This window comes from Prionailurus viverrinus, chromosome C1 (assembly GCF_022837055.1).
Source record: "Prionailurus viverrinus isolate Anna chromosome C1, UM_Priviv_1.0, whole genome shotgun sequence".
Taxonomy (NCBI): Eukaryota; Metazoa; Chordata; class Mammalia; order Carnivora; family Felidae; genus Prionailurus; species Prionailurus viverrinus.
Window position 1 is genome coordinate 181,234,831 of NC_062568.1, and position 20,596 is coordinate 181,255,426.

The window sequence follows — 20,596 nt, forward strand, 5'->3', positions numbered from 1 at the left end:
TTACATTACAAAATTGGCTAATTCCCCCTTGTAAAACTTTTCCAGTATTTTCCTTGGGTTAAAAATGGCAGTTTCTTCTCAGCCTTTTTGACAAGGCAAACTCAGTCCATACGTCAGCACCCATCTGTAGTCTAGGATGCAATGGAGAAGCCGGGGGAGGGAGGGAGGGACCCTAGCATCCTTCCTTCAGGGGCCCTTAGTTGGCTGGTCAGTCAGTGATCATAGCAACTTTGTTCGAGGGATGCCTCAGGTCACTTTAACACCAGGAACCTCTGACACATCCTGCGTGTGGGACGCCAACTGGGAGTCGGGAGTCGGCGGGGGGGGGGGGGGGGGGGTGGTGGTGGTGGTGAGGTGGTGGATCTCCGTAGTAATGGACCTTCTCTACTTCTCTCTCTAGGAAGGAGGAACATGGGAGCTCCTCTTCAGTTCTCAGGGATCCTCCCTTGAGATGCCTTTTCAATCCAGTGGAGACAATTTGCATTGCAAAATTTAGGAAAGGACTGATCTCCCATAACACTGCATGGCCTTACTAGGATCTAGCTGTTAGATCTCTTCTGCAGGAAATCTGGCAAATGGATAGAGGTACCCTAGGTCCAGGCATTCACAGCTCTAAATCAGGACCCAGACGAAAAGTCCTCTTACAGAATGTATTTGCCTAAATGTGTTTGGTTAGTAAACTCCCTCCTGACATACTGGATGTCTAAACAGGCCTCTTCCTGATAGAACTAAGTTGCTGGAGGAAACCCAGGCCATCCCTAATGAAGGGGACACTTGACTCTCTCTCTGTTCTGCTAATAGATGTGAGGGCCTCTCCTTCATTCATTTCCTGGGTTAATGGCTATAATTGGAACTAACTGTGGTTAGTCTACCTAGGGACGGGGACTGTAAGGAATATTCCCAAGCAGCTGCCGAGACTCCATTTGTTTCAGGGAAACAAATGTCTGCCTTCTCCTACCTGACATGGACTCCATATTTCCACTTTGGAAACAAAACAAAACAAAACAAAAAACCTGATGCCTGCTCATCTGTCCAAGTGGACAGGCTTTAGGACCAAGTAGACCTCTCTCTCTCTCTCTCTCTCTCTGCCCTCTGGAATTTTATCTGCCTTCAGGCCTCTGGGTAGAACCTCACCTCTTCAGCCTTCCCCTCCCCCTCCTCCTATTTCTGCACCACCTTGGGTGCAGCCTGCACAACTGGTTCCTATACCATCATTGGTGCCTCAGGCACCATTGGCTCCTCCTCCCACCCTCTAAGTCAAGGAGTAAAGGACACCCCCTTGGACTCCCCACTTCATATTCCCCGCTGATGTTCCAGGTAAAAACTAAAGACGGGGAACAAACTGATTGACTTTTAAGTGGATGCAGGGGTAACATTTTTGGTAGTTAAACTAATTTAAGTTTGCTGGTTTGAGATAAACCTGTTTATCAGCATTAAATATAAAACTTTTTTTTTATTCTATCTGGGTTTGCTGAAGGTCAAATAAGCTCAGGTTACCTCTGCAATTTGTTAGCAAAAAGATGACTTAAAATAATGGTTAATTTTGTCTGTCTTGAAGTTTTCAGCAGTAATTGTTAAGACAGCTTTCAAAGTCTTTGGTAACCTGAAACATTAAAGTTTTGATTGTATAATGAATGGGATAGAATTCATTGGACATCTAGGTCTTTTCCAAATAGAATGGAATGCTAAAACATTAATTAGGTTTGCGCTTTGACTTCTTATTGCAGAGAAACTAAGGCTATTTGGGTCTGTCGGCAAACATGCTTGTGCTTAAGTGGTTCATAAATTTGCCATCTAAAGAATTCTGGTAACAGTTCACAATCGGTTACTACTAAGTTTTCACTGGAAACTAAGGTTTCTAAGAGTTAAAATTCTGCTGAATGTAGTTAAGACTAATGGAAATAAGGGAAACAACTCGGTATGTAAAAATGTAGGAAATGTGTAAGAAGAATATAAGGAATGGAAATACATTTTTGTGGAAGGTAAAAGAAAGTAATTTTGTCCTAAATGAGAAGGGCTGTTTGGAGAGAAATGGTTTGGAACAAAATCTGATGGCAAAGGAAAGTTGTAGAAGGTTCGTGAAGGAAAATCTCTGGAAAGGAATTTCATGTGTGGTTAGGATGCACAAAGGTTGCAACGAATGGATTTTAAAAGTACACTGGTATAAGGTTAAAATTCTGCTTTTCTCTCTGCTCAAAACACGAAAGTTTTCTTGGATTGTTGATCTGCTCTTGATAAAAAAATAATATGCAAAATTTTTCTCTCTGGTCTGCCGGAGAAAACCAAAGCTTTGGGTTTCCTCTTTATCAAGTCTTTGATTACTTCAAGTTAAAACTTCTCAATGTGAAAGGAGCTAAGTTCTGCTAACAACTATATAACCCTATATATTTGCCTTTGGAATCTCTCAGTGCCACCTTGGTTAAATGAATAAATAAAATTTGTAATGAGCAGTAATCCTGTTTAGGTTGTGCTCTGTAACTTTCTAAGGTTTTAACAAACTTCCCAAGATTTAAATTGTAAATGAAGTCTTTTTGACCAGTTAGGCCTTTTTTTGGTATGTGAAGTTACTTGGAAGACACTGTCATTCATGGTAAACCTTAGGTTGTGTTGCACGGGTAAGTGCATGGGTAAATACATGGGTAAATGCTCCAATATAAATGCAAATCCTGATGTTTTAATATGTTTTGGTAATAAGGTCGGCATTTGGCTATGCCGATTATTGAAGTGTTATGTGTCACAAAAATAACCGAATTTCCTTGTCAATTGCATCTTTTTTTTAATTAAAAAAAAATTTTTTTAACGTTTATTTATTTTTTTGAGACAGAGAGAGACAGAGCATGAACGGGGAAGGGTCAGAGAGAGAGGGAGACACAGAATCCGAAACAGGCTCCGTGCTCGAACTCAGAGACCATGAGATCATGACCCGAGCCGAAGTCGGACGTTCAACCAACTGAGCCACCCAGGCGCCCCTGTCAATTGCATCTTAATGAACTCTCATATTAGATTGTTACCAATGTCCGTTTCTGAGATTTTGTCATTTATAGTTATTTGTTCTGGATGCGTATAAGAAAACATGTTTCATCTTCAAGGAGACTTATACAAAGAACTTTTAGGATACATACAGGCATTTGACATCTTTAAGATTAATATTAAGATGGGTAAGAATTTTCAGAACTAAAAAGTTGCATTGAAACAGAAGAAGAATTAGTAACATGGGACTAAATGAACTGAAAAAGATGGTTATCGTTTTGCAGCTCTTGTTTTGAAGTATTGCCGGTTCTCTAACATTTGCTCTTCCAGGTTAAGGAAACTTTCTCAAGATATCTGTGCTATACAGAAATGTCATAAAGTATTTATTTGTGTACAAAGTATTTAACTTTTCTCTCTACCTAAACCCTCTCAAATTCAAAAGCTCTCAGTGAGCATTCTTTCTTCCGTGGCCATCATACTTGTTTGCATAAGTGTGGTAGAGCCCCTCCCTAAGGAATGTGGTGAAAACCTCAAGACAAGGGAAGGCAACCTGGCTATGTGCACGTGCGCAACATTCCTCACGACTCTGTAACATAGACCGCCCATTCAGACTGTAGGTTACCATATGTGGGAGACAAAGGAGCAAAAATTGTACAAAAGGCAACCCTCTCCTGCCCCCCACGGTGCTCAGGGCTCAGCCTTTTGGGTCTTAGCCCGCTGAGCCTGTGCTGGCACAAATAAAAGTGCTTCCTGTAAAGAAAAGCCTTGGTGTCCCGTCTCCATGTGTATGTCTCACTGCTACATAAGTTCAATAAGAATCTGTTCTCCTTGGAACAGGACACCATTGGAAATATTGGTAATTTTACCAAGGCTTTAACTGGAATGTCACATTTGAGAGACATGCATAGACTCAGTTATGACCATACAGTTAAAAGGAACTAAGGTTGACTTTATGACACATGGAGCCATAAAGCTCCTTGGCTAAGTTCCCAGCAGCCTAACCAGGTGAGTAAAGAATGTCACTTCCTGGCAGGTGCAGGAACCTCGGGATATCTTCAGCACCTTGTGAAGAGGAATTCGCCCAAATCTACAGGTATTGCAGGCATGTCTGACAGCAAGTACTTGGCTTGGCTTCTGGCCTGGAGAGGCTACTAAAAAGTTCAATCTGGAGATTCCTTCTAAGAAGTTCCAGCAAAGTAAAATTTAAAAGATATATATGATCAATAACTGTTCTTGCCGAACTTCTGTAAATAATTAGGCCAAGTTTGTTAAAACTGAACTTGTTCTACAAACAAATTGGTTTCCATTTGGCTGTCTTTGGAAATGAGGGTTTTTAGAGGTTTCAATAACAGGTTTCAATAACACACCTTTATGAATGTTAAATTCTAGTTCTGATCGTCTTAAATGTTGTTTGCCTAAACTAGACAACTTGAGGTAAACTTCAGAAAAATTGTCATAATACCACAGATATGGACAATCTTCTTGCTTGTTATTCTGTGGTGATAATAACAAAACCCCAGGGGCATATGATTATCTAAACAACTGGAAAATGGGATGGATTCCCCAAAGATTGTATGAAAAGACTTTTCTCCCTGTAGACCTATCAATAGATAAAGACTATAGTCCTTTATTAAATTATTCACTTTATTAAGTTATCCACTTGAATTATCCAGGTTAATTCATAAATCTCTTAAGTGGATATGCAAACCATAGTCTCCCTAAACCTGATCTGACATTTACAGAAACCCACCCCATCCATATAAACCCAGGAGACCTGGTAAATTGAAAGTCCAATACAGGGGCGCCTGGGTGGCGCAGTCGGTTAAGCGTCCGACTTCAGCCAGGTCACGATCTCACGGTCCGTGAGTTCGAGCCCCGCGTCAGGCTCTGGGCTGATGGCTCAGAGGCTGGAGCCTGTTTCCGATTCTGTGTCTCCCTCTCTCTCTGCCCCTCCCCCGTTCATGCTCTGTCTCTCTCTGTCCCAAAAATAAATAAACGTTGAAAAAAAAAATTAAAAAAAAAAAGAAAGTCCAATACAGTAGGGAATTTAACTCCAAAATAAAAGGTCCCCTACGGGGTCATATCATATACTCCCACTGAAGTAAAATTAGAGGGGCACTCTTTACGGGCTCCTATATCTAAAATAAAACCCGTATCTCCTTCAGAAAACCAATGAGCAAACTAATGTGCCTTCTTGTTCTTGTAAACCCGTGGAAGACCTCAAACTTTTGCTCAAACTTCTCTTAGGATGGTTGTACCTTTCTCTTTCATTCTCCTTTCCCCAATCTATACTAACAATTCCTTCTTAAAATGGGCCATTCAAAAGGATCACAAGAGACATCTGAATTACAAATCAGAAAAACCCATCTGATTCCTGCTGCCTATTCCCACTCCCATTGGAGGATGCTTCAAGCCTGACACCTAAAAATCTCACTGGTAGCACTGGTAAACACTGGGTTTGTAATTTGCTCTAACCATTAACCTGTATTTTTCTTGTTTCTATAAAAGTACCTTTTATTGATTGACTAATTGCTTACTAAACAAAACAGAGTCTATATGATGGTTAAACACCACCTGTTACACAGTTAAAGCCTTCAATGACTCTCAATAACATTATGCATAGAGCAGTTCTACCAAATAGAATAGTATTAGATGTCTTAACTGCTGCACAAGGTGAAACTTGTACTCTCATAAAAACAAAATGCTGTGTATACATTCCAGATGACCACAAAAATATTTCCGGATTTCTAACTGACATGAATACTTGAATTGGTGCTGGAAACAATCCCTCTCTTTCCTTTAATGATTGGTTAAATTTCTGAACTGGAGGATTTTTGTCAACTACCAAAGGACTTTTACTTGGGCTAATCTTTCTAGTTATTCTAATCATGTTTTGCTGTTTTATGCCATGTCTCTCTGCCTGGTGCTAAGACTCCATCACTGCAATAACTTCAAGCCAACAGATGATCCTTTCTACTCAGGAAGGTTCATACACATTGTCCACCTTGGATTCAGCTGCCTCTGTCTTTTGTAACTCCCCTATACCTTCCCCAACTGAACAATATTGACCCTTATAGGTAGGGACATTTCTACACCTTACTCAGCAGGAAGAATTTACAGAAGATGAGACCTTCCACTTTCAACAACCTTAAAGATTTAAGGGTCAAAATTTTTCAGTGGGGAGCATGGGGCAAGCTGGGGGTAAAGTACAGGCTAACAGCAACCCCCCACCCCCGCAGGTAGGACATGTATGATAGTCCTTGGACACTCCCAGCTATCCCAAAACAGGAAAGGACAAAAAACAAATAGTCACTACCAGTTTACAACAAAAAGGCAATCCCATCAATGGCCAAAAGTCCAGGAACTCCCTCCGGTCTTAATGATAATGCTTTGCTAAAGAGATAAACAACTTTAGCTTGACAATAGTTAGGCTTCCAGTAAGTCTTTAGCATGTGAAAGTCTCTTTGGAAACTTCCTCTTGACTTTATCTTTCCCAGACTCTATAAAAGGGTCACCTCCACACTTGCAGTAGAGAGCTCTTCCCGCCCATGGGTCCTGTCCCTGTGCTTTAATAAAATCACCTTTTTTGCATCAAAAAAAAAAAAAAAAAAAAAAGAGGAAGAGAATATAAAATTTTATCCAAGCTATGATAGTAAAGTCATAAAACTATGTTTAAATGACAGAGACTAGGAGTAAACACAGAAAGGATTCTGGGTAAGCAATTTCTACACATATTAGATTCAGGATCAACTCACTTGTCAGGAATTGTGGCATTTTATATGCCCTAGACCTAGCACTTCATTCTTTCAACTCCCTCTAATACCAAGGCAAGATGTGGAAAGAGCCCTATATAGGTTATTCACTTTATTTATTTATTTATTTAGTTAGTTAGTTAGTTAGTTAGTGAGCAGGGCAGGGCAGGAGCAGAGCTAGTGCAGAGTCCAAAGCTGGGCTTGAACTCACAAACTGTGAGACCATGACCTGAGCTGAAATCAAGAGTCTGTCACTGAACCAACTCAGCCACCCAGGTGCCCCTAAAGAGCTTATTAGACGACTGAGTTCTAGCTTTAGGTTTGTAAGCAGCATGAACTGAACCACACATACTCCCCTGACCATGGTTTCTACATTTTTCAGTATTATGATGATCAAAGCAAGGTAAGGGATACCAGTGACTCTAAAAACACTCTGCTCTACAGCAGTAAACAGGGGTTTTTAAATCATTCTCATCAATGTGATAATTACGCAGGTAAGAACACAAGAGGATAAGAAATTTCAGCCTAATGGAAGGAATAGAGCAGAAGACTACAGAGCTGGTAGGAGAAAGGTGGATCACGGAAAAACAATGAACAATAACTAGATATGATAGTAGCTGTGTGCTAAACACTGTTCTAAGTAAGTGCTTTACATATAGTGATTTACTTAATTCTCAAAACAACTTTCTGAGGTAAGTGCTGTTATTTTACCCATTTTAAAGATGAGGGACCTCAGGCACAGAAAGGTTACATAACTCACCCAAGGTCGCACAGCTAGTTTCTGGAAGAACCAGGATTTGTTCCCAGGCAACATGGCTCCAGAGTCCATACTCTGAACTACTCTGCTACATTTCAGAGAGGAGAGTAGGAGGAATCTGGTGGAATGATGAGCAGTGAATGGCAGAAAGAGAAGGAAGTTCAGAAACACATTTTTTATTGAGCACCTACTATATAATCAGAACTATGGATAAAAAGATGCATAAGACCATGGCCCATGCCCTTGAAAAGCCTACAGTCTGGTGAGGAAGACAGGTAGTAACTCACACTATTTCAAGACAAAGTGGCAAGCTCTGAAATAAGTACAAAGAGGCATGTGCAAAGGGCTAGGAGGAGGATACAAAGAATGAGTACTTCACCCAGCCCAGGCTGGTGGGGTCAAGAAAGGCTTCTTGGAGAGGTGCCCAGGTGGCTCAGTCGGTTAAGCGTCCGACTTCGGCTCAGGTCATGATCTCACGGTTCATGATTTCTGTGTCTCCCTATCTCTCTGCCCCTCCCCCACTCGTGCTCTGTCTCACGCTGTCTCTCAAAAATAGATGAAAGAAAGAAAGAAAGAAAGAAAGAAAGAAAGAAAGAGAGAGAAAGAAAGAAAGAAAGAAAGAAAGAAAGGAAGGAAGAAAGGAAGGAAGGAAGGAAGGAAGGTGGGCTTCTTGGAGAAGGTGACTCCTAGTCTAAGAATTAGGATTTGAAATGAAGAGTTGAAATGGGGAGGGGGTGGTCCAGACTGAGCCAAGTATGTGAAGGGGAATAAAAGCATGAAGGCAAATGAAAAGGGTGTATTTGGGAAAAGGCATGAAATCCCTTTCCAGAACTTTTTTTTGTTTACCTCATATGGGCATCCATCTGCTTCAAAAGTTGCGCATATTCTTTACACAGTGCTTCCTTCTCTTGCTGCAACTTGGACAGCTTTTCTGACAGTTCTCCGTTGCTCTTGAGATGCTGAAAAAACAATTTTTTTTTAATCTGTGCTGTAAGGTTGGAAGTCTGAAAACTACATTTCCCAGACCTTCTTGATAGCACAGGTGGGTGAAGGGGCCTCTCCTCTCCTCTCCTCTCCCCTCTCCCTCTTTCTTTCTTTCTTTCTTTCTTTCTTTCTTTCTTTCTTTCTTTCTTTCTCTTCCTTCCTTCCTTCCTTCCTTCCTTCCTTCCTTCAAATGTTTTATTTTTGAGAGAGAGAGAGAGAGAGAGCGCGAGCATGAGCAGGGGAGGGGCGGAGAGAGAGGACGGAGGATATGAAGGGGGCTCTGCACTGACAGCAGAGAGCCCTGTGTGGGGCTTGAACTCACAAACTGTGAGATCATGACCTGAGCCAGAGTCGGACACTCAACCAACTGAGCCACCCGGGCGCCCCTCCCTGGGATTTCTGAACTGGGGTTATTAAAGGCCAGCAGCAGTTCTTTCTGACCTTCTCCTCACCCTTACATCTCCCTTCCAACAGTTTGTAAGCATGTGATTCCCTGTGTTAAACCCATTCTTGCTTGAAATACCTAGAGTAGTTTCTGCTTTCCCGATAAACCTAAGGGGTAAAATGCTAGGCACTCATTACTAGCTATTATTAGCTACGATTAGATCACTCGGGTCTATGGAAACAGGAAAACTGAGAAAGTATGTCTATTTACTTTCTTACCTCATCCGATTTTTCTTTCTTGTTTTCCAAGTATTTTTGAAGTTGGGCCTCCTGTTGCTGAATTCTGGATTGTTGCTGAGAAGTGGTTATTTCCAGTTGATTCCCTTTATCTTGTAAGATTCTCACTTGCTTTTGTAGCTCATTTACATTCTGATCTAGGAGTTTCCTGAGGGCAATTAATGTACATTAAATCACACCGGATTTATGAAATTCTTTGACCTAAAATTGTTATACCATCACAAGGGATTTTATTAGTTCAATGAGGTCGGGTATGTGTCCATAAAATAAAGAGACCGACACAGGGGACCTCCTTTGTGAGGCTTTTCTCAATTCTTTCTCTCATTCGTAAAAAAAAAAAAAAAAAAAAAAAAAAAAAAAAACAAAAAACACCTCTGAAAAAGAAAATAACTCCCCTTATTTCACAGAAGAAGCTGTGGCAACAGAGAGTTTTAATTAACTTGCTAGGACAAGATGGAGGTGGGGCTCTAACCCTGAATCCTCTGTTATTTCTACGCATCCTCACTGCTTTACAAGTTGAGTCCCTTGATTTTCTTGGTTCAATATAGGGTTGTAAGTTACAAACACTACTGATACTAATGCACACACGTTAAGGCTGCAGGAGCTGAATCATAAACGAGCCTGTGTTTGATGAGGAAATTCACCCTTTTTCAAAAGGGCCAAAAGCACTTAACTCCTTCAGAGGGAATCTCATCGGACTATAGTTGTGGAAGATTTCCGACAAGGCTCTTTGGATCTAGGAGATTACCCAGAAGAATATGATGAGGATGCTGAGGTAGCACTTACATGCTGGGTCATTAAAGTACTGAGACTGGACAAGCGCTCCCTTTCTCTAACTTCAGTTTTCTGAAAAAACTGATAGTTTACTGGCAAAGATTGATATTTGAGACTTGGGACTCCTCACTCTCAACCTCCAGCACTTCCAGCTCCTATCATGGTTCCCGATATTAAGTGCAGGCTTACAGGCTCTCTAAGCTGAACTTCTCCCATTCACATCCACCCCTGCACCAGCACCACCCCCTTCACCTGTTTCATCATTATAAACCTCAGCAATTCCCAGCTATTACTGTCTACTTTTTTTTGGTTCCATTCTTTCTTTATTATTCTTTTTCTTTAATTTTATTTTTTATTTTTTAAAATTTACATCCAAATGAGTTAGCATATAGTGCAACAATGATTTCAGGAGTAGATTCTTTAGTGCCCCTTACCCATTAAGCCCATCCCGCCTCCCACAACCCCTCCAGTAACCCTCAGTTTGTTCTCCATATTTATGAGTCTCTTCTGTTTTGTCCCCCTCCCTGTTATTATATTATTTTTGTTTTCCTTCCCTTATGTTCATCTGTTTTGTCTCTTAAACACCTCATATGAGTGAAGTCATATGATTTTTGTCTTTCTCTGACTGACTGATTTCACTTAGCATAATACCCTCCAGTTCCATCCACGTGGTTGCAATGGCAAGATTTCATTCTTTTTGATTGCCGAGTAATACTCCATTGTGTGTGTGTGTGTGTGTGTGTGTGTGTGTGTGTGTGTGTATACATTTTCTTTATCCATTCATCCATTGATGGACATTTGGGCTCTTTCCATACTTTGGCTATTGTTGATAGTGCTGCTATAAACATAGGGGTGCATGTGTCCCTTCAAAACAGCACACCTGTATCCCGTGGATAAATACCTAGTAGTGCAATTGCTGGGTTGTAGGGTAGTTCTATTTTTAGTTTTTTGAGGAACTTCCATACTGTTTTCCAGAGTGGCTGCACCAGCTTGCATTCCCATTTTTGGTTCCATTCTGAATTTCTGATCAAGGGGCCAGACTAAGAGAAAAGCTTTGGGGCTGAAGGGGAAATTTTAAACTGCTAGAATTAAAGAAAGTTGAGTTACCTCAATAGAATTTAGGAGTTGGAGAACGGCATTGAAATATAGGAAGTCAACATTTAAAGAGCAACTCATAAATATGTTAGAAATTAACTCCTATATTACATATAGCTTGAACAAAGACTAACAAATAAACCAGCTATGCCAATGAATGAGATTAAGAAAGCTCTCTGCTCCTCCCCACTCGACAGATGGCCACATTTCCTGGTACAGTGCCAGCTGCATCCCCCAGATATGGTGGTGATGGTTAGAGTAAACAAATGTGGCCCTACCCTATTGTGCACCTGGTCACCAGGGCTGCTTTTAACTATGGCAAAATGGATACTGTCAACATCAATGCCCCTTCATTGACCTCAACTACATGGTCTACATGTTCCGCTATGATTCCACCCATGACAAATTTCATGGTACAATCAAGGCTGACAATGGGAAACTTGTCATCAGTGGAAAGCCCATCACCATCTTCTTTTTTTAAAAAAATCTTAATGTTTATTTTATTTTTGAGAGATAGAGGGAGAGAGAGAGACAGAGCATGAGTGGTAGAGGGGCAGAGAGAGAGAGGGGGCGGGGAACATAAAATCCAAAGCAGGCTCCAGGCTCTGAGCTATCAGCGCAGAGCCTGATGTGGGGCTCAAACCCACAAACTGTGAGATCAAGTCCTGAGCTGAAGTTGGACATTTAACTGACTGAGCCACCCAGGCATCCGCAATCTCCATCATCTAGGAGCAAGATCCCGCCAACATCAAATAGGGTGATGTTGGTGCTGAATATGTTGTGGAGTCCACTGGGGTCTTCACCACCCTGGAGAAGGCTGGGGCTCACTTGAAGGGTGGGGTCAAGAGGATCATCATCTCTGCCCCTTCTCCTGATGACCCCATGTTTGTGATGGGCATGAACCATGAGAAAATCGACAATTCCCTCAAGATTGTCAGCAATGCCTCCTCCACCACAAATCACTTGGCCTTTCTGGCCAAGGTCATCCATGACGACTTTAGGCATTGTGGAGGGACTTATGATCATAGTCCATGCCATCACTGCCCTTTGGAAGACCACGGACAGCCCCTCTAGGAAGCTGTGGTGTGATGGCCGTGGGCTGCCCAGAACATCATCCCTACTTCTACTGGTGCCACCAAGGCTGTAGGCAATGTCATCCCAGCTGAGTGAAAGCTCACTGGCATGGCCTTCTGTGTCCCTACCCATAATCCATCAGTTGTGGATCTGACCTGCCACCTGGAGAAAGCTGCCAAATATGACAATATCAAGAAGGTGGTGAAGCAGGTATTGGAGGGTCCCCTCAAGGGCATTCAGGGCTACACTGAGGACCAGGTTATCTCCTGCAACTTTAACAGTGACACCCACTCTTCCATCTTCGATGCTGGGGCTGGCATTGCTCTTAGTGACGAATTTGTCAAGCTCATTTCCTGGTATGACAATGAATTTGGCTACACCAACTGGGTGGCAGACCTTAGGGTCCACATGGCCTCCAAGGAGTAAGAGCCTCCTGGACCACCAGTCCCAGCGAGAGCAGGAGGAAGGACTGTTGGGGAGTCATTGCCCCAATGCATCCCTTAACACACTGAGAATCATTTGACCTCCGCAGTTTCTATCCTAGACCTCCTGAAGAAGGGGAGGGACTTGGGGAACCCTACCTTGTCATTACCATCAATAACATATACTATACCCAGCCAAAAAAGGAAAAAGAAATTAAGAAATCAGTGGATTGATAAAACTCTCTGTCTCCCCAATAGCCTTAACCTCTCTTTCAATCTATCCCTTATATAGCAATCAGAGTGGTCCTTCTAAACCACAATCTCATCATATCATGTAGTCCAAACACTTCAATATGGCTTATGAGCTAGCTTACCCTTCTAGCCTCTTTCACTTGCCCTCCCTCTACCCCCAAGCATTTGCTCCAGGCAAAATGAACTTTTTTTCACTTCCTGAAATAAGTCATCTTCTACACTTATTCCTTCCTTGCAACTCCTTTTCCTTATCTTCCTCTTCCAGACCTTCCTTTCCCTAATATTCTCTTTTAGCCATCCATCCCAAATATCTCTCGCTCAACTTGAATAGCTTTCTTTGAGAAAGGCTTTCTTGAGTTCCCCAAACCAGACGAGGTGTCTCTGCTATGCACTATCACAGCATCCTAAGCCTCCCTTTGTATAACACTTGTCATCAAGTCTATGTACAAGGATATTTGTTACATCATTATTTGTAACAGCAAAAATATCTAAAAAGCATTTCACATAAATTATAATATATCTGTGTTACAGAATGCCACACAACTGTTTAAAATAATATTATGGAACTAAAAATCGATAACAGAAAGATAGCTGGAAAATCCTCAAATATTTGGAGATCAAACAACATACTTATAAATAATACATGTCAAAGAAGTCTTGAGAGAAGTTTTAAAAATATTATACATGAAACTTAACAGCATTAAATGCAAATATTATAAAAGAAAAGATCAAAAATCAATAATTTAAGCTTCCATGTTAGGAAACTAGAGAAAGAAGATCAATATAATCCTGAAGAAAGAAGAAGAAAAGAAGTAACAAAAATCAGAGCAGAAAGTAGTGAAATTGAACACAAGAAAACAATAGAGAAATATAATGAAACTGGTTCTTTGAAAAGATCAATGAAATTGACAAACCGCTAGCCAGGCTAATCAAGAAACAAAGAAGGCACAATTTACTAATGTCAGAAATGAAAGAGGAACCATCACAACTGATCCTATGGACATTAAAAGGACAATAAAGGAATATTTTGAACAATTCTATGCCTACACATTTTTTTAAAATTTTTGTTTTAATGTTTTTATTTATTTTTGAGACAGAGAGAGACAGAGCATGAGCAGGGGAGGGGCAGAGAAAGAGGGAGACACAGAATCCCAAGCAGGCTCCAGGCTCTGAGCTGTCAGCACAGAGCCTGACGCGCAGCTCGAACCCACGGACTGTGAGATCATGACCTGAGCTGAAGTTGGATGCTTAACTGACTGAACCACCCAGGCACCCCTCTATGCCTACACATCTGATAACTTGTATGACATGGACTGATTCATTGAAAGACACAATCTAACAGCTCTTACACAAGGAGAAATAGATATTCTGAATAGGCCTATACCTATTAAAGAAATTAAATCAATATTTAATAACTTTCCAAAAATAGAGCAGTAAGCCAGGGTGATTTCACTGGTGAATTCAACCAAACATTTATTTCTATTTATTTATTTATTAAAAAAATTTTTTTAACATTTATTCAGTTTTTGAGAGACAGAGAGAGACAGAGCATAAATGGGGGAGGGGCAGAGAGGGAGGGAGACACAGAATCCGAAGCAGGCCCCGGGCTCTGAACTGACAGCGTAGAGCCTGACGCGGGTTCAAAGTCATGGACCGCGAGGTCATGACCTGAGCTGAAGTCGGATGCTTAACCAACGGAGCTGCCCAGGTGCCCCGTCAACCAAACGTTTAAAGAAGAAATAATGTTGGGGCACCTCTGTTAAGCTCCTGACTCTTGATTTTGGCCCAGGTGATGATCTTACAGTTTGTGATATGGAGCCCCGCGTCAGGCTCCACTCTGACAGTGTGGAGCCTGCTTGAGATTCTCTCTCTCCTTCTCTCTCTGGCCCCCATCCCTGCTCACACTTGCACTTTCTCGCTCTCAAAAAATAAATAAGTAAACATTTTTAAAAAGGAGGAGGAGGAGGAGGAGGAGGAAAAGGAATGATAGCAATTCTTTGCAATCTCTTCCAGAAAAAGCAAAGAAGAGGGGACACTTACTCAATTCTATGACACCAGCATCACCCTAATACCAAAACCAGATCTAGACCTTACAGGAAACAAAAGCTGTGAACCAGTGTCTTCCATGAACATGTCCAAGGTCCTTTATGTGGCTTGTTAGGTCCAGCAGGACCCAGGTCAAGCTTACCTTTCTAGCCTCCTTTTCTCGATACTTCCCTCATCCCCAAACATTTTGTTCTGGCAAAAATGAACATTTCTCACTTTACTGAAGATGATGATGGCAATAGTAACAAAAATAACATCAAATATTGCAAGAATAATAATAGCACCTTTTTAGTAGTGGCTGGTAATGTGTCAGCTTGGCTAGGCATGACCTCTGTGTATGTTTCTGATTAGAGTGGGCTACAAGGCGTACAGTTTACTGGTGCAGGGGATGGAGGGCGGAAGTGAAGCAGTTTGGATTTTACACTTGGAAAGTCGGACCAAGTGCTTTTGTAGCTCATCCCCGTCACCAGGTATCTGCTGCTCACCTCTGCATGAGGCAACAGCCAGGCCCGCAACTTCTCCACCTTCCCTCGGGTCCTCCTTCACCTTCCCCAGCTCCTGGGCCAGGTGTCCATTTAGGTCCTTGATGAGGGGGCCATCTTCTCCTGCAGGACGCCTACTTTATCAGGTTTGGAGGTAGGGAGAACTGACATGGGTCCATCCTGTGCTCATAGGTTTAGCTTGACATTGCTCTCCCTCCTGTGGTACCCATCTTCACTTCCTGAGTGGACTTCAAGCTCCAGCATAAGATGAATGAAGACAGCCTTACAGGCTGTGTAGCCCTGCTCACAACTGCATGAGACACCAAACCCCTGGGGCGCCGGGGTGGCTCAGTCAGTTGAGCTTCTGACTCTTGATTTCTGAGCAGGTCATGATCCCAGGGTTGTGGGATCAAGGACCCCATAGGGCTCTGTGCTGAATGTGGAAACTGCATGAGATCCTCTCTTTCTCCCTTTGCCCCTCTCCCCAGCTCGTGTGTGCTCTCTCTCTTAAAAAAAAAAAAAAAAAAAAAGAGCAAATCCCCATACCAAATCTCTTACTAAACATATATTTCTCCTGCTAGTTCTATTCTGATTGAACCTGGACTGATACAAGTGCTTATTATGCGCCATATACTGATAATATAAGCCAACCAACCACTTATAACTCATTCAATCCGCACAATGATCTTATGAAGTTGGTACAGACAGGCACTGAAAAGATAAACTTGTCTAAGATTTTGTAGCTCTTAAGTGGCTAAAGGTTACCCATGTAATATTGTTAGGTGAAAAAGGCAAATTCCAAAGCAATATAATTTAAATGGCTCAACTTCTGTTAACAAAATAAGAACAACAAAAAATATATGCATATGCATAGAAAAAATCTGATCACTTGAAGTGGTTACTGCCAAAGAACAGAAATCTGAAGGATTTATGCTTTTTATTTTATATAGCTCTTTAATAATTTAAATTTCATATAAGTAGTTATAATTACAATTGTACTTGCTAGAATTTATTCCAAGGAAGTAGTAAAGGATGTGCACAAAAATTTGACTACAAGGATAAAATATTATATCGTTTATTATAGCAAGAAACTGGGGAAAATGTAAATATCCAGCAATAACGGATTAAATTCATTATGATACATTGTGAAAATAATGTTCTAGAAGATTTAAAAGAAGATAAACAGAACAGTGAAAAAAGTAGGTTATATCTAAATATCTAAATTGGAGTTGCTTTCCTCCAGGTTTTGAAACAATGTATACTATATTATTCTTTTTGTAGAGAAGAATTTCCCTACCCTACAGTATTCCATTCTCTTATAGCTAGCTTAAATATTACTTCAACATATTTCATCTCAGCCAGGCTTCACAGAAGATGCATTGAGCTGGTATTACTAATCCCACTTTAGACACAAAAAACCTAGTTTCAGGAAAGTTAAATAGCCTTTTTCCTTGTTCTATTCTTGAATTACATCTTTTGTCCCTTTTTAAAAAATGTTTTTCTTTGAGTTATTTTTTAATTGTGTTATTTCACTTATAGTTGACATACAATATTACATGAGTTTTAGGTGTACAACATAGCAACATAGTGATTCAACAAGGTTATACATTATGCTGTTCTCACCAAAAGTGTAGCTACAGTCTGTCATCATACAATGCGATCACAATACCATTGACTATATTCCTTATGCTGCTTTATTCCTATGATTTATCCATCCCATAACTGGAAGCCTTTATCTCCCACACCCCTTCACCCATTTTGCCCATGTCCCTACCCCCTTTCCCTCTGATAATCCTCAATTTGTTCTCTGTATTTATAGGTCCAATTTTGCTTTTTGTTTGTTCATTTGTTTTTTTTAGATTTCACATATGAGTGAAGTCATATGGTATTTCTCTTTCTCAGTCTGATTTATTTCACTTAGCATAATACACTCCAGGTCCATCCAATTTGTTGCAAATGGCACAATCGGATCCTTTTTTATGACTGCATAATATTCCATTATGTATGGTACACACACACATCACATCATATCCTCCTTATCCATTTGTCTACTAATGGGCATGCAGATTGCTTCTATATCTTGGCTATTATAAATAATGCTGCAATAAACATAGGAATGTGTGTATCGTTTCAAATTAATGTTTTTTCATTTTCTTTGGGTAAATACCCAGTAGTAGAATTATTGGATCATATGATAGTTTTATTTTTAATTGTTTGAGGAACCTCCATACTGTCTTCCACAGTGGCGGCACCAATTTACATTCCTACCAACAGCGTATGAGGGTTCCTTCATATTGTGTTTCTTTAAAAACTTCATAGAGTTGTTTTACAATCTATTATTCATAATCCCAGCTGCTGGAGTTCTTGGGGGTTACAACTCTGGTGTTTGTTGTTTCTACCGACTATCATTTATGGTAGCCAGCTTCCTTGTGTTATTTGCTGATTTTTCATTGTAAGCTTACATTTGACTAAACTTAATATATGGGAATCTTTAGGGGCGCCGGGTGGCTCAGTTGGTTAAGTGTCCGACTTCGGCTCAGGTCAGGATCTCACCGTCCGTGGGTTCGAGCCCCGCGTCGGGCTCTGTGCTGACCGCTCAGAGCCTGGAGCCTGTTTCAGATTCTGTGTCTCCCTCTCTCTCTGACCCTCCCCCGTTCATGCTCTGTCTCTCTCTGTCTCAAAAATAAATAAACATCAAAAAAAATTTTTTTTTTAAAATGGGAATCTTTAATATCAAAATTGGGGTTGTTTTCCTCCAGAGATAATTTGGGAAAGCCAGGGGGCTGCCTGTTTGGGAACACTTCAGCTCCTTCAAGCTTCCCAGCTTTAATATTAGAATCTCTAGTTCACCTCTTCCCCCTTGGGGCAAACTTCCTCAGCTCCTTCTCTCAAACCTGGGGCTGATATTATTATTTGCCCCCTGACTTAGAAGCTTGTTTGCCCCATTCATCATTTTTGTTGTAGCTTATTGTATGTTTGCTCTTAGCACTTTCTCTTGGTTTATTGCGGGCAACACTTAAAAGGTTTACTTACTATAGTTTATTCAGGATCTAAGTGTATTACAACAGGATGGTCTGCCATCCTGTTAGCTGTAGCAGTGAGACAAGTATTTTTCTACTGTACTTCCCTGAGTGAGCTCATTATTCATTCATACATTCATTCATTTACTTACTTACACATTATTCATTCACTGAGTATTTACTGAGTACCTTTTAGTGCCAGGGCTGATGTTAGAGCTTTTAGCTAAAGCTGAAAATAAATTTCTGAGCTTCATTATGTATGTGAATGTCTGCATGTCTTTTCAGTGGCTAAAACCATATTTTTCTTTTTTTTTTTTTTTTTTTTAATTTTTTTTTTTAACGTTTTTATTTATTTTTGGGACAGAGAGAGACAGAGCATGAACGGGGGAGGGGCAGAGAGAGAGGGAGACACAGAATCGGAAGCAGGCTCCAGGCTCTGAGCCATCAGCCCAGAGCCTGACGCGGGGCTCGAACTCCCGGACCGCGAGATCGTGACCTGGCTGAAGTCGGACGCTTAACCGACTGCGCCACCCAGGCGCCCCAACCATATTTTTCTTAAAACATATGTGGTTCAGGGGCGCCTGGGTGGCTCAGTCGGTTAAGCGGCCGACTTCAGCTCAGGTCATGATCTCACAGTCCGTGAGTTCAAGCCCCGCGTCGGGCACTGTGCTGACAGCTCAGAGCCTGGAGCCTGTTTCAGATTCTGTGTCTCCCTCTCTCTCTGACCCTCCCCTGTTCATGCTCTGTCTCTCTCTGTCTCAAAAATAAATAAACATTAAAAAAAAATTAAAAAAAACCCATATGTGGTTCACTCTTCAGTGCCATAGAAATAAGAAGCATCAGTTACTGAAATTTAGGGCATCCAGGAAGATCATTTAAGTAAGAATTCTAATAGTAATCATAATAATTTTAGAAAAAAATGAAAGCTCCTATTTGGTGACAGATTACTGATGATTAAGAGGTCTGTAAAGTACTTGGAATTTCTTTCAAGGAAATCAGGTGATAAATACAAAAATCAATTTCCTTTAGTTTGCAGTTTATGCCAATCATGTGAGAGTTGGAAAAGCAAAGCCCAGAGTATCATATTTCATAGGTAATCTAGTCAGTCATTCAAGAAAATTTACTCGTGCACCCGAGCACCCGGCTCAGAGCAACGAGAAATAACCCCTGCCCTGAAGAATCTGACACTCTTTTGTGAAAGGCAAACAGGAAAAACAATTCGAATACAGTGTAACGAGTGTTATATACAAGAAGTTGTGTAATATAGTTCACTGCAGTGGGAACACAGAGGAAATAGATCCGTAAACTGACATTCCTGCTAAACTCAATCAGGTTGGCCCATGGGAAACTGACATCTTTGCTCCTCTTACCTCTTCTGTTGTTCCTCCTGATATAGTTGCTTTGTCTTCGCTTCATTTCCTAGTGCTTCCTTTATCCTTTCCTCTAGTTGCTTCTTTACCGAAATACAAGTGTCTGTGAGACAGACTTTATGAGCATGTTCTAATTTCTGCTGCAGATCCAAAATCTTGAAGGAAAAATTTCACAAATAAAACATTAAGCATGACCTTTTTTTTTCCAATCAGGGAAATGCTGGATGAGTAACTAGCAAACATAGTGCTAACAAACAAACCTGATCTAAAGCAGAGAATGTGGCTAGATTTAATTTTAAAATAAGTTACCTAAGTTTTACACTACATGATACATTCGCGTAGTTTAATGTATGTTTGGGTAAACGAAGCTATGCAGTGAAAACTCCTTCCCATCTTTATCCTGTCTTCCTGCCTCTTTTCCTCCACTAAATACACAATTACTGGTATTAGTTTCTTACGTACCCTTCCAGGGATTTATTTATGCCTATATAAATAAATACTATTATACAGTTCTCCTTCATATACATATTTTTTACACAAATGATGGCATACCATATATACTTATGCAGCTTGCTTTTTGTAAATAAAAATACACTTGGTGATTTTTCCATATTATATGTTTATGTAGAATCGCTCTCTCTTTTACAGCTGCATATATAAGGATATATTATAACTTATTTAAGTAGACCCCTACTGATGGACAATTAAATTGATTCCAATTTTTTGCTATTACCAACAAATCTCTAGAATACATGACGAGATGTGGGTTTGCTAGGGCAGAGATTACTATTATTTGTTTGTTTAATAGATAATGCCAAGCTGGCTCCATAGGTATTAGGCCAATTTACACTTCCAACAGCAATGTAGGAGTGTGTCTAGTTTCTCCACAGTGTGACTAGATTCAGGATAAGATCTTA

General features: G+C 40.7%; 1 protein-coding gene across 8 annotated transcripts in view; it reads right to left on the minus strand.

The window, feature by feature from the left end:
* The window catches only part of CCDC30 (coiled-coil domain containing 30), a 131,594-nt gene that overhangs the window by 20,824 nt on the left and 90,174 nt on the right, over positions 1-20,596 (minus strand). For all 8 annotated transcript variants that reach the window (XM_047873832.1, XM_047873833.1, XM_047873831.1 and 5 more), the window contains 3 exons: positions 19,680-19,834; positions 9,127-9,292; positions 8,326-8,438 (listed from right to left, as the gene is read on the minus strand). In XM_047873832.1, the coding sequence (XP_047729788.1) occupies positions 8,326-8,438; positions 9,127-9,292; positions 19,680-19,834 (434 nt within the window). The remainder of the gene's footprint in view (positions 1-8,325; positions 8,439-9,126; positions 9,293-19,679; positions 19,835-20,596) is intronic.